Source organism: Staurois parvus, unplaced genomic scaffold (genome assembly GCF_062004578.1).
Source record: "Staurois parvus isolate SC_StPar_1 unplaced genomic scaffold, SC_StPar_1.0 ptg003225l, whole genome shotgun sequence".
NCBI lineage: Eukaryota > Metazoa > Chordata > Amphibia > Anura > Ranidae > Staurois > Staurois parvus.
In genome coordinates, this window is record NW_028321021.1 from 102,227 (window position 1) to 115,374 (window position 13,148).

Genomic DNA, 13,148 nt, shown 5'->3' on the forward strand with positions numbered 1-13,148 from the left:
CCCAGATATTATATTTTTGCAAGAGACGCACTTCACTGCCAACTCCACTCCCTGCATGCCTCTTGTGACTTTTAACCAATGGTATAGCACAGTACATCCCCCTATTGCTAAGGCCAGGGTGTTTCGATGGCTATTCAGAAGGCTTGCCCTTTTTCACTCTTGGCTATGCAGACTGATCCGGGAGGGCCGCTTTCTCTTTCTTACAGGTTTAATAGTCATAAATATACCTTTCTGATGATATACGCACCGCACTGTTAACTTCCTATCCAGTACCCTTAAGAAACTGATGGACTTTAACCATTTGCCACCCGGCCAATGGCCGTTTGGCGGCGGCAAAAGTGCTTCTGCATTCCGGGTGCACGCCATTTGGCGTGCTCCCGCACATGCTCAGTTCACGCAACTGCAGAGCGGCGCAGCAGCGCGATCTGTCACCGGCCGTGTACCTCGGACACGGCCGATGACAGATCCGAGTACCGGCTCCCGTTGCTGGTACCATGTGACCTGCTGTGACCAATCACAGCAGGTCACATGACAGTTGTATACAATGGATGGCTTCATTCATACCATCCATTGTATACTAGTGCCTAGCTGTGAATGGTCACAGCAGGTCTCATGGCACATGTCATGTGATTAGCTGTGACCAAATCACAGCTAAGCACAAAAAAAAAAAAAAAAAAAACTGAATGAATCGATTTCATTCTGGTAAATGCTTGCTTATAGTAATTCTTTGCTATAAGCAAATTGTGTAAAAAAAAAAAATACTGATCACTTCCCCAAAGTAGTACAATGTTACTATGGTAACATTGTACTACTTTGGTCATAGTAAAATATGAAAAAAAATCTTAAAATAATTTAAAAAAATGTAATAAAAAATTAAAAAAATATATATATATACACACACACACACACACACATACACATATATATATATATATATATATATATATATATTTTCATACTGTCACCAGTCAGTGTCCCTGTTCACCGCCATGCCAGTTATATGATGACGCTGTACTGCACTGGTAACAGTATGTAAAAAAAAAATTGTGAAAATAATTTACATTTTTTCATTTTTCGAAAAATGACAAAAAAAATACAACTTCAAAAAAACTCGCCATTCCTCTTATGAAGTACGTCGGACTGTCTACTCTGCAAAAAGGGGTCATTTGGGGATATCTGTACTATTCTGACATTCTTGGACCTCAAGAAATTAGATTGGCTGTCAGTATTTCAGGATTGATCAATATTCAGATCTACAGTCAGGTCCATAAATATTGGGACATCGACACAATTCTAACATTTTTGGCTCTATACACCACCACAATGGATTTGAAATGAAACAAACAAGATGTGCTTTAACTGCAGACTGTCAGCTTTAATTTGAGGGTATTTACATCCAAATCAGGTGAACGGTGTAGGAATTACAACAGTTTGCATATGTGCCTCCCACTTATTAAGGGACCAAAAGTAATGGGACAATTGGCTTCTCAGCCGTTCCATGGCCAGGTGTGTGTTATTTCCTCATTATCCCAATTACAATGAGCAGATACAAGGTCCAGAGTTCATTTCAAGTGTGCTATTTGCATTTGGAATCTGTTGCTGTCAACTCTCAAGATGAGATCCAAAGAGCTGTCACCATCAGTGAAGCAAGCCATCATTAGGCTGAAAAAAACAAAACAAACCCATCAGAGAGATAGCAAAAACATTAGGCGTGGCCAAAACAACTGTTTGGAACATTCTTAAAAAGAAGGAATGCATCGGTAAGCTCAGCAACACCAAAAGACCCGGAAGACCACGGAAAACAACTGTGGTGGATGACCGAAGAATTCTTTCCCTGGTGAAGAAAACACCCTTCACAACAGTTGGCCAGATCAAGAACACTCTCCAGGAGGTAGGTGTATGTGTGTCAAAGTCAATAATCAAGAGAAGACTTCACCAGAGTGAATACAGAAGGTACACCACAAGATGTAAACCATTGGTGAGCCTCAAAAACAGGAAGGCCAGATTAGAGTTTGCCAAACGACATCTAAAAAAGCCTTCAAAGTTCTGGAACAACATCCTATGGACAGATGAGACCAAGATCAACTTGTACCAGAGTGATGGGAAGAGAGAGTATGGAGAAGGAAAGGAACTGCTCATGATCCTAAGCATACCACCTCATCAGTGAAGCATGGTGGTGGTAGTGTCATGGCGTGGGCATGTATGGCTGCCAATGGAACTGGTTCTCTTGTATTTATTGATGATGTGACTGCTGACAAAAGCAGCAGGATGAATTCTGAAGTGTTTCGGCCAATATTATCTGCTCATATTCAGCCAAATGCTTCAGAACTCATTGGACGCCACTTCACAGTGCAGATGGACAATGACCCAAAGCATACTGCAAAAGCAACCAAAGAGTTTTTTAAGGGAAAGAAGTGGAATATTATGCAATGGCCAAGTCAATCACCTGACCTGAATCTGATTGAGCATGCATTTCACTTGCTGAAGACAAAACTGAAGGGAAAATGCCCCAAGAACAAGCAGGAACTGAAGACAGTTGCAGTAGAGGCCTGGCAGAGCATCACCAGGGATGAAACCCAGCGTCTGGTGATGTCTATGCGTTCCAGACTTCAGGTTGTAATTGACTGCAAAGGATTTGCAACCAAGTATTAAAAAGTGAAAGTTTGATTTATGATTATTATTCTGTCCCATTACTTTTGGTTCCTTAATAAGTGGGAGGCACATATGCAAACTGTTGTACTTCCTACACCGTTCACCTGATTTGGATGTAAATACCCTCAAATTAAAGCTGACAGTCTGCAGTTAAAGCACATCTTGTTCGTTTCATTTCAAATCCATTGTGGTGGTGTATAGAGCCAAAAATGTTAGAATTGTGTTGATGTCCCAATATTTATGGACCTGACTGTTATACCATAGTTTGTGAACTCTATAACTTTCCTACAAACTAAAAAATACATCCTAATTTGGGTTATTTTCACCAAAGACATGTAGCAGAATACATCTCGGCCTAAATTTATGAATAACAATTATTTATTTGTAAACTTTTATAACAGAAACAGAAAAACGTGTTTTTTTTCAAAATTTTTGGTCTTTTTTTGTTAATTTAGCAAAAAATAAAAACCCCAGCGGTGATTAAATACCACCAAAAGAAAGCTCTAGTTGTGTGAAGAAAATGATAAAATTTAAGTTTGGGTACAATGTTGTATGACCGCGCAATTGTCAAAGTGTGAGAGCGCTGAAACGTGAAAACTGGCCTGGGCAGGAAGGTGTAAATTGCATGGTATTGAAATGGTTAAGGAAGGTATGGTAATACTGGGGGGCGATTTTAATATCGTCTTTGATTCTGGTCTGGACACCTCCTCTGGTAAAATGTCTATATCTTACCGTGTGCTTAAGCAAGTTAAACAACTTTTAAGAGCTATTCATTTGTTGGGTGAAGCGTTTCTGAGATAAGGACTTTAGTTATTAATCAAAGACATATGATGCCTACTTACGCTTCGATCTTTTTATAGACCAATTTTATCTGAGCAATGAGGTTTCTTCAATAACCGGTTCCATAATGATTTCCGATCACTCTCTGGAGATGTCTTTTCACCCCCCCAGCTGCTTACCAAGTGAAATGGTATGGAGACCTAATGAGAACCTCCTAGATTACATGGCTGTTTTGAAGCAGCCTCTCATTCACTACAATTTTGCTTTGAAACTAACTCCTCTGGAGATGTGTCCACACTAGTGATCTGGGAGGGTCACAAAGCTGTGATCAGGGGAGAGCGAATAGCTCAAGGTTCTCGGATTAAAAAAGACTGGCAAAAAGATTGTAGAGTTGCTGGATAAAATTCATGACCTTCAGTGGCACACTTTTAGAGCCTAGACCAGCAATGGGCAAACTACGGCCCGGCGGACCTTTTAATCCGGCCCGCGGAGCTAGGCTCCCGCTAGGCTCCTCTCATAGTCCGCCCTGAAGACCGATGTAGCATGAAAATCTGTCTCCTATGAGGATCTGTCCCCCTCGACGTATCTGCGCATGTGCCGGAGATCGGCGATCGGCTGCTAATGCCTGAAACTGGCACATGCGCAGATACGTCGAGGGGGACAGATCCTCATAGGAGACAGATTTCCATGCTACACCGGAACGGCGCGGGAACACGGCGAGAGGAACGCGCGGAGCAAAGGTAAGTGAATTGACACAGGGGGGACTTGGGGACTTAATATGGGGGATGAATTACTATAGGGGGGATGAATTACTATGGGGGATGAATTACTATAGGGGGGATGAATTACTATATGGGGGATGAATTACTATGCTTACTATGGGGGAATATTACTATACTTACTATGGATGACACATACACATCATTCATCTACTCTTGGTCCGGCCCCCGGGTCCAATATATGAACCCATTGCGGCCCTCAAGTCAAAAAGTTTGCCCACCCATGGCCTAGACAGTAGAGCCAGGGACAAAGTTAACAATTTATCCGTACATTATCTGATCGATTTGAGATTCACAATGTGGCTAAGCAAGGTTGCCCACTATCTGCCTTGCATTTCTCCTGGTCCTAGAGCCCTTTCTATAGAAAGTGTGGAGTTACCCGGATATCACGGGGATGCATGGAACAAACTATTTGCATATGCCAATGATCTTTTTTACCTGTCTAAGCCCCATATTTCTTTTCCGGTACTCATGACGGAACTTCTATAGGAGGAGCCTAGGGAGTCGTGACGTCACGCCGCTGGTGCCACGTGGAGGCCTGGCGGCCATCTTAGTTTCTGGACGGTCAGTCTGTTCTACCTGACGCTGCTGGTAATACGGCTATAATGCTGTCATTGCCTAGTTGCTGTATACTTTACCTTGCTGTGATTTAATAAATTGTGGCTTAAAGTACTACACTATGGGCACTCTCCCTGATCTCCCTTGAGGAGCTATATCATTTTAGAGCCTTGCTGTGATCCAGTATCCGGTCCACTGCATCCAGAGAGGGAGCACCTGTAAGCAGGTATCTCTACCCATCCATCCCTTAAAGGGATCTCTGGCCAGCTGGATCCACCTACATTCGAGGACTCATATCTTTGCCACCTGGAGAGAGAACCACCTTATATTCCAGTCCCGTCCTTTACCTGTGAAGGGATTCTTCGTTGATATACACACTGCGTAATTTATTTATGCTTCTGGTGAGTGCGTAATTCTTACCTTACCACAAGGAGCACCACCACTGGATTAAAGTCATATCTCACGATACCATATAGACTGTCACTTATTTATAGTTTTATACTATTTGAGACGTTTATCATATCTTACTTTGTTTTGTTGATTAGCGCTGCACATATTTTATATTTTATATGTTTTTTGTTTTTTTTTACCTTGGGTGTTCAGCTGCTTACCATAAGAGCGCTCACTTTTATTGCTATTTTTTACTACCACTCCATGCCCCAATCCCTGCTGGCTGAATCTTTGCAAGTCTTTCCCCTTTGTGTGGCGGACGAACTCTTTACCATACCTGGGACCCATATATGGACCCCAAACTCCTCTATGACCTTAACTACAGCACGCTGCTGGCTAGTGTACTGAAGGGATTTGCAACAATGGAGAGTCCATCAGTTGACCTGGTTTGGCAGGGTATCTAAAAAAAATTACAATCCTACCGAGGATTAAAAACATTTTACATACAATACCCATTACCTTGCCTCAGGTCTTCTTCAAATGGCTATGTAGGGCATTCCTGACCTTTATCTGGCACAATAAAATACCCCAGGTTGGCATATGATATCTTAAGAAGACATTAGATGGTGGGGTAGGTCTCCCAGATATAGCTCTATATTATAAAGCCATGGCTCTTGTACGCATCCTCAGTTGGTGCCATGAAATCTCAACTAAGCTGTGGGTTCTGTTGGAGAAATAGATGGTGGGAAGAAGTTTCGCGGGTGCCCCTAGGATCCCCCGACTACTTCCAGAGGACTCTGACTGGATGTCTCCCTGACTTGGAACACATGGACAGTCTGGGATAGACTGAATGGGAATGGTTTATATGCTCCTGGGACGTCCACAATAGCACCCCTGGGGGGAAATCCCTGGTTCCCACCGGGAGAAGATTTGGTTGGATTTTTACACTCCAGGGGAGCAGATAAGATTTCTTCTGTGCCCAATAAGCCCCTCTGGGTACTTCTTTACCTATCAATGTCTTACAATCTTATGGGACCTTGCCACTTGCAGATTGAAGGCACCGTCAACTGACTGACTAACTAGGCTGGACCCTAAGCTACAACTTAGACACACCCTTACGTCATATGAGTCCATGTGCTAGCAACTTCCAGACTCTTGACGCTTATTATCTCATATGTAAAAGCTTGTATTGAGCATGTATGCTCTATTAGTTCCGTATTATATAAGGGATTTGGAAAAGGAACTTGGATTAGAATTCACCCCTCCTCAGACACAGAGGATTATTAAATTGATGCATACCTCTCTTCCATTAGTTCCTGTGTCCAGGAGTCTTCTTACAAATTTCTTACTCGGTGGTATAAAACCCCGTCCCGTTTGGCTCAATTAATCCCCGCTGCCAATGCTCCCTACTGGAGAGGCTGCGATCAACGTGGCACATTTCTTTACTTTTGGTGGACCTGCCCCAAGATTAAAACCTTTTGGGATGCTATCACTCCTTGGATTAAAGCGGAGCTCCACCCAAAAGGGGAAGTTAAGCATTAAGGACTGCTCCCCTGCTCCCCATTAAGGATTGTCACCTTTGGGGAGCAGGTACCCGAATTTGACAGGTACCCACTCCCACTTCCGGTCCGATCGCCTAGGCGATCGGAAGTGAAAGGTGTCCTCCCTCCCTGTAGTCGATTGGGACACGTGACAGGTCCCAGAAGACTACATGACCATTCATGAAGTGCAGCTCTACTCGCGCATTCGCAGTGGGTACCCACACTGAAGATGCCGGTCTCCTGGAATACAGGACGGCCAGTGAAACGAGCTGCGGGGGACACCCCACGGGACCGAGGGACAGGTCAGTGGCTGTTTTTTTAAAAGTCAGCAGCTACAGTTTTTGTAGCTGCTGACTGTTATTTTTTGATAGGTTTGAGTGGAGTTCCATTTTAAGAAATTGACCCTTGGACAAATAGAGTTCCCCCCTTCACTTCCTTTTTCACTGGACCCCATCTCCTATGAAGCTTTATAAAAAAAAAAAAAAGTGTGTCACACCCCATTTACTGAACGCAGCTAAATCTTAAATCCCTAGATTTTGGGAACAAACTACTTGTCCTACACTTTCTGACTGGAAGAGAGAAGTATGGAAGCGGACAGATGGGAGGGAGAAATTTAGAGATATATGGTTGGGATGGAAGTACTATTCTGAAATACTAGATGATTGATTACGCTCCTGTAGGTCTCCCAGCAACTTATTTGCCCCCTTGCAAACAGATTGGTATCATTGCTTACCCATGTTTTTGTTTTTTGCCCAGCTGGGTATTGTTCGTTGGGCAGTTTTTGTTTACCTGCTTTACCCACCCCCCCACCTTTTTATTTCCTCTCCCCCCCTTTTGATATTTTTTGGGTGTTTTCAAGCAGGTTACATGCTTTATATGGTTTGTTTAAAGTGCAATTATGATTCCAGGTGCCGCACAATTTTAATGATCCTCCCGGACCCAAGTCTGCCTGATTAGACCTGACTCCAATTTGGAGCGTTCTGGCATTTTTTTTTTTACATGTGATCTGTGCCCAGCCTTTGTATGACATATTCTGACCATTTCTTGTCTATATATAATGCTATGCATTGTATGTGTTTCTCTTTGAAACATATCCTATACTAGGTGTGTTTTATATTTTTGTATCACCTGAAAATGTTTAAAATTAAAAAACCCCAGAATGATTGTGATTGTACAGATTACAAGCAATAGTGTCAGAAAAAAAAATGTATCTCTCTCTCTATCATTTGTAATTTTTTGGACTGTATGAGACATTTTCCAAGTAAGCAGGGAAAAATGTCTGCATTGCCGTTTGATTATCCCAACAGGCAGAGACAGGCAGCAAGCTTGCTTAGAGATCTAATTTTTTGAACAATGAACTTTCTGATATTCACATAGCACCAACCAGGGAGAAACAATGTGTATTGTGAAGACACCCGGTATGTTTGCCCAGGTGGAGGGAAAAACAAAATCTTGTATTCCCCATCAAGGATATCTTCTCCATTGTTCATTGAAATGAAGGACATTGGGTGAGAAACTGTTAACCATTAAGTCAGCTTATGGGAAACTTTATGGAAGGGGCTTGAAAACAAGGAAGAAAAAAAAAAAAAAGGAATTATATATTTTTCAAAATTGTATAAAAATAAAACTTGATACGTCTGGAACATTTTGGGAAAAGACTAAAAGAGAAGTATTAAGATGCTTGCCAATTCAGATGTACAGTATAATCAGAATAAAATAGCATATTATCTTAAAAGGATCTATTAAGCATATTATGGTTATGTATAATCATTTTAGAAATGCAGACATATTTAAATAATGGTCTATATTGTAGGAAGTTTATGTACATCATTAACATTCGATTATGAAATCATGCCAACTCTGTAGTTAGAAGTTTACATTTGAATACTACTACACTAAAAGGAGTAAAGATCACAAATTTGAAAATCACCAGACTCTCCAAAACATTCTATATATTTTATATAGAATCACCTAGTCCAACTTGAGTAAAATATTAGATTTGTCCTATAACTGATTTTATCAGATCCATTTCCACCAGAAAACTGAAATAGGGTGCCATTTGGTGGCCAAGCGAGTTAGTACACATGCAAACACACGGTTGATGATTATACTGACCCATCAAGCACAAAGGATGTTACACCTTCTGGGCATGTTTTAGGAGTGTATTATTTGCAACTAGATAAAACAGCAAGGGAGGTAGACAGAAACGGGACATCAGACCATCAAAAGGTGACCATGATCACACTCACCAGCAGGACACACATCATCTGAAGGACCACCTCATCTAAATCTGAGACCTCATTGGAGCCAGGGCACCTAGCTCCAGCCTACGTACACGCCATTTTGGAGAAGAACAATTCCACCCATTAGTTAGCTGCCACTTTAAGAGAGTCTGGTCAAAAAGCCATTTTAAAAGGGTAACTATATTTTCCATATTTATTATTGATTTTTTCTGTAAGCAAGTATTGTATGCTAGTTGATCTGCTACCCTATTAGGTCTCCTAACACCCCAAAATTTCACCATTTTTATTTGCCTTGGCATAAAACTTTAGACGTACTTCAGGTAATTCGACTGCAGAGGGTTCAAGGAACAAGTTGGTCAAACAGATTATTTGTCAAATTTTATCCAATTGGTTGAATATCTACAGAAGGGGAAAATCATTGTTGTATTCAATCTCAGTTATATAATTTACGGTAACAAAATACTTTTCGAACTTCATTGAAAACATAGCATCTGTGCCAACCTATCAAACTGTCAGTGGTGTTTGCATGTGACAAATTAAGAATAAATATTAATTTATTTTTGATAGCCTCAGTCTATATTTACATCGATCTTGTTGGGTTCCTAAAAGAATTCTGCTTGGCAAAATAACTCAAAATAATGAACTCCGTTAAATTATTTTTATAAATAATTTTTCTATGCGAGGCACTGTTCGATCTATTTAGCTAATTAACTTAATTGTTCAGGCATCCCCTGACAAAAGCATTTTATGCATCAAGGGACTGAGGTTAGGGAGGGAAGAATGCAAGTGTATGAATCATGACACAGCAAAGAAAAGGGGGCGAGGGAAATGCATCATCAGTATGTCACACAACACAAAGAACAGCCCATGACAACCAATATTATTTTAGCAGTTCAGCATACTTATGCTACGCAAAGCAGAAAGGCTATCAAATTAGAGCAAACTGACAGGTAAGTCTGCTATGCAAACTTGCACATTATGCACTAACACAGTTTAGTTCTAATAAATCACAAAAGTGATCCTTTTAAGTTTACCTGTATTTTCATAGCATCCTAATTTTGATATCTATAGCAAAAGGTCTTAAAATCTTTCCAACAAAATTCATGTGAACTGTGTCATACCCACACTCACCTCTTCTCCTTGTAGAAATGTTTACCAATATGGGATGGTAGAAGTCTACGGATTCTTGCATCAGCAAGGAACAAGTCAAAGCTGGCAAGTAAACGTCGTTTGGCTTCATATGATTTGTATTCTTTTTTCATTATTTTTAAGGGGATGACCTAGGAGATAGAGTTATTTTTGTTAAAGTTTAGCTGTATTTTTGTTCTCCTCTCAACAAAACCACATAACACACAAAATCCCCTTTGGTGATTAATCAGCATTGCAACGCTTTTAACAAACTACCTTTGTCCTCTGTAGAAATGGCTGGTTCATCATATCCTTTACAAACCAATTCCAGAATGGAAAAAGCTTGTGTTAGAAACTATTATACAACGCCAACAGTTTGCGCAGAGCTTTACAATATAAAAAGGGATGGTACAATTACAATACAGTTCAATACAGAAGGAAAGAAGGCTCTGTTCATAGGAATTTACAATCTAGGGTGGTAGTAGAAAAGGTAATAGCTGCAGGGGATGATCTGACTCAGTTACAGTTTTTAGGTGGAGGTGGGCGAAGCTTCCCTGAATAAATGAGTTCAAGGATCGCTTAAATGTGTAAAGGGTAGGAGCAGACAGGACATGCTGGGGTAGGGAGTTCCCAAGGATGGGAGAGGCTCTGGAAAGTCTTGGAGGTGAGCATGGGAGAAGGTAAGAAATAAGCTAGCGAGCAATGTGTCATTGGAGGAGCGGTGAGGATGATTTGGGTGATATCTGCAGATGAGGTTGGTAAAGTAGCTGGGGGAAATGTTCTGGATGGTTTTGTATGGTGTGGCTAGTATTTTGAATTTTATACGTTGGGCTAGCAGAAGCCAATGAAGGGTCTGTCAGAGAGGGTCAGCAGTCACAGATCAGTTAGTAAAGGTGTATAAGTCTAGCATCAGCATTCATAATAGACTCAAGGGGGATAGCCTGTGTAGAGGAAGACCAGTGAGGAGGAAGTTGCAGTAGTCAGGGCAGGACATAACCAAGTTGTTTTATGGGGTCAGTCAGGAAGGTGTGAATTCTGGAAATGTTGGAGGTTAAGGCAGCAAGATTTAGGAAGTGAATGAATGTGGGACCCAAAGGAGAGGTCAGAGTCTACACCAAGCACCTAGCATGTGTAAATAGAAACAGCCTGAGCAGATCTCAGTGTCTCTACTGAGGAAGGCTGCATCATCTGCATCTCACTTTAGTAAACAAGCCTGTGTATCCACCCAGAAAGTAAATGCTTATTGCAGGGGATGCTCTAAATTTTACTTACTGTGTACCTTCCTTCCATTGGGCTAAGCACACATTTTACATCAGTGCTAACAAGCAGGCCCTATGTTGGCCAAGAAACTCAACTCTGAGGGTCGCACATATAGGCAGATCCAGCTGCGAGTGGGGGGCCTCACTTCAGATCCATCAAAAATCACGTTGAGCTTCGTGGGTTTCCTCTCCTCCATGTATGCCAAACTACCCCCGTTTGACTTGGATCGGTCAGAAAGCAATGCCTTCCCTCTTTATCTCCGACCGCCGCGATGCCCTAAATGTGCCAGTTTCTGAGGATGAAGTAGCTCATGAAATCAAATCACTGAAGGCCTTGAGGGCCCCCGGGACTGGACAGGTTCACTTTTATAGGATCGTATCTAGATGGAGTGGCGTGTCTGAATATTTTGTGCTGTGGGAAACCAAGGCATTTATGATCTCTATGAAGTATGTCTTTTCCTTTGGGATTTTCCATCTTGATTTTGGATTGTTCATCAGGGTATTTATTCATATCTACGGACATTTTGTACATTTGGTTGCTTTATTCATCTTCAACTTTGTTTGCAATATTTATGCTTGTTCATTTAGCTTTCATCCATATGTACATTTGTCCATCTGTACGCACACACACTTTTAAAATATTTTTTTTCTATTTTGAGAGTAGAGTACTGGGTTATATTGCATACACCTTTTAAAGTTTGCGTGTTTTGACATATTTAGGCATCTAGCTTAATATTGTCCATACACACATCTGAACATCTGTACGGATATATACCTTCTAGGTTTATTTTTTTTCTCCATTTTTTTGAAAGTGGAGTATGGTGTTTTGGCACAACCTTATTTGTGATATCTTTATATTTATTTAGGTTATTGCATATATTGAGCTCACATTATCAGTATTCTCTATAATAATATGGTTTGATATACAGTATTTCAAAGAAGTGATTACACTGTCCCTCACATTTTTGTAAATATATTATATCTTTTCATGTGACAACACTGAAGAAATGACACTTTGCTACAATAGTAAAGTAGTGAGTGTACAGCTTGTATAACAGTGTAAATTTGTCTCCTCAAAATAATTCAACACAGCCATTAATGTCAAAACCGCTAACAAAAGTGAGTAAACCCCTAAGTGAAAATGTCCAAATTGGGCTCAATTAGCCATTTTCCCTCCCTGGTGTCAGGTGACTCGTTAGTGTTACAAGGTCTCAGATGTGAATGGGGAGCAGGTGTGTTAAATTTGGTGTTATCGCTCTCACTCTCTCATGCTGGAAGTTCAACATAGCACTTCATGGTAAAGAACTCTGAGGATCCTAAAAAAAAAAAAATTGTTGCTCTACATAAAGATGGCCTAGGCCATAAGAAGATTGCCAAGACCCTGAAACTGAGCTGCAGCACAGTGGCCAAGACCATTCAGTGGTTTAACAGGACAGGTTCCACTCAGAACAGGCCTCATCATGGTCTACCAAAGCAGTTGAGTGCACATGCTCAGCGTCATATCCAGAGATTGTCTTTGGGAAATAGATGTATGAGTGCTGCCAGCATTGCTGCAGAGGTTGAAGGGGTGTGGGGGTCAGCCTGTCGGTGCTCTGACATACGCCACACACTGCATCAAATTGGTTTGCATGGCTGTCGTCCCAGAAGGAAGTCTCTTCTAAAAGATAATGCACAAGAAAGCCCACAAACAGTTTGCTGAAGAGAAGCAGACTAAGGGCATGGATTACTGGAACCAGGTCTTGTGATCTGATGAGACCAAGATTAACTTATTTGGTTCAGATGGTGTCAAGCGTGTGTGGCGGCAACAAGTTGAGGAGT

General features: G+C 41.2%; 1 protein-coding gene across 1 annotated transcript in view; it reads right to left on the reverse strand.

Moving 5' to 3' along the window:
* RSL1D1 (ribosomal L1 domain containing 1) overlaps positions 1-10,254 on the reverse strand; it is a 72,517-nt gene extending 62,263 nt beyond the window's left edge. The window contains exon 1 of the mRNA XM_089667374.1: positions 10,075-10,254. Coding sequence (XP_089523500.1) covers positions 10,075-10,205 — 131 coding nt within the window. The 5' untranslated portion in view covers positions 10,206-10,254. The remainder of the gene's footprint in view (positions 1-10,074) is intronic.
* Between the last annotated feature and the right edge of the window lie 2,894 nt (positions 10,255-13,148).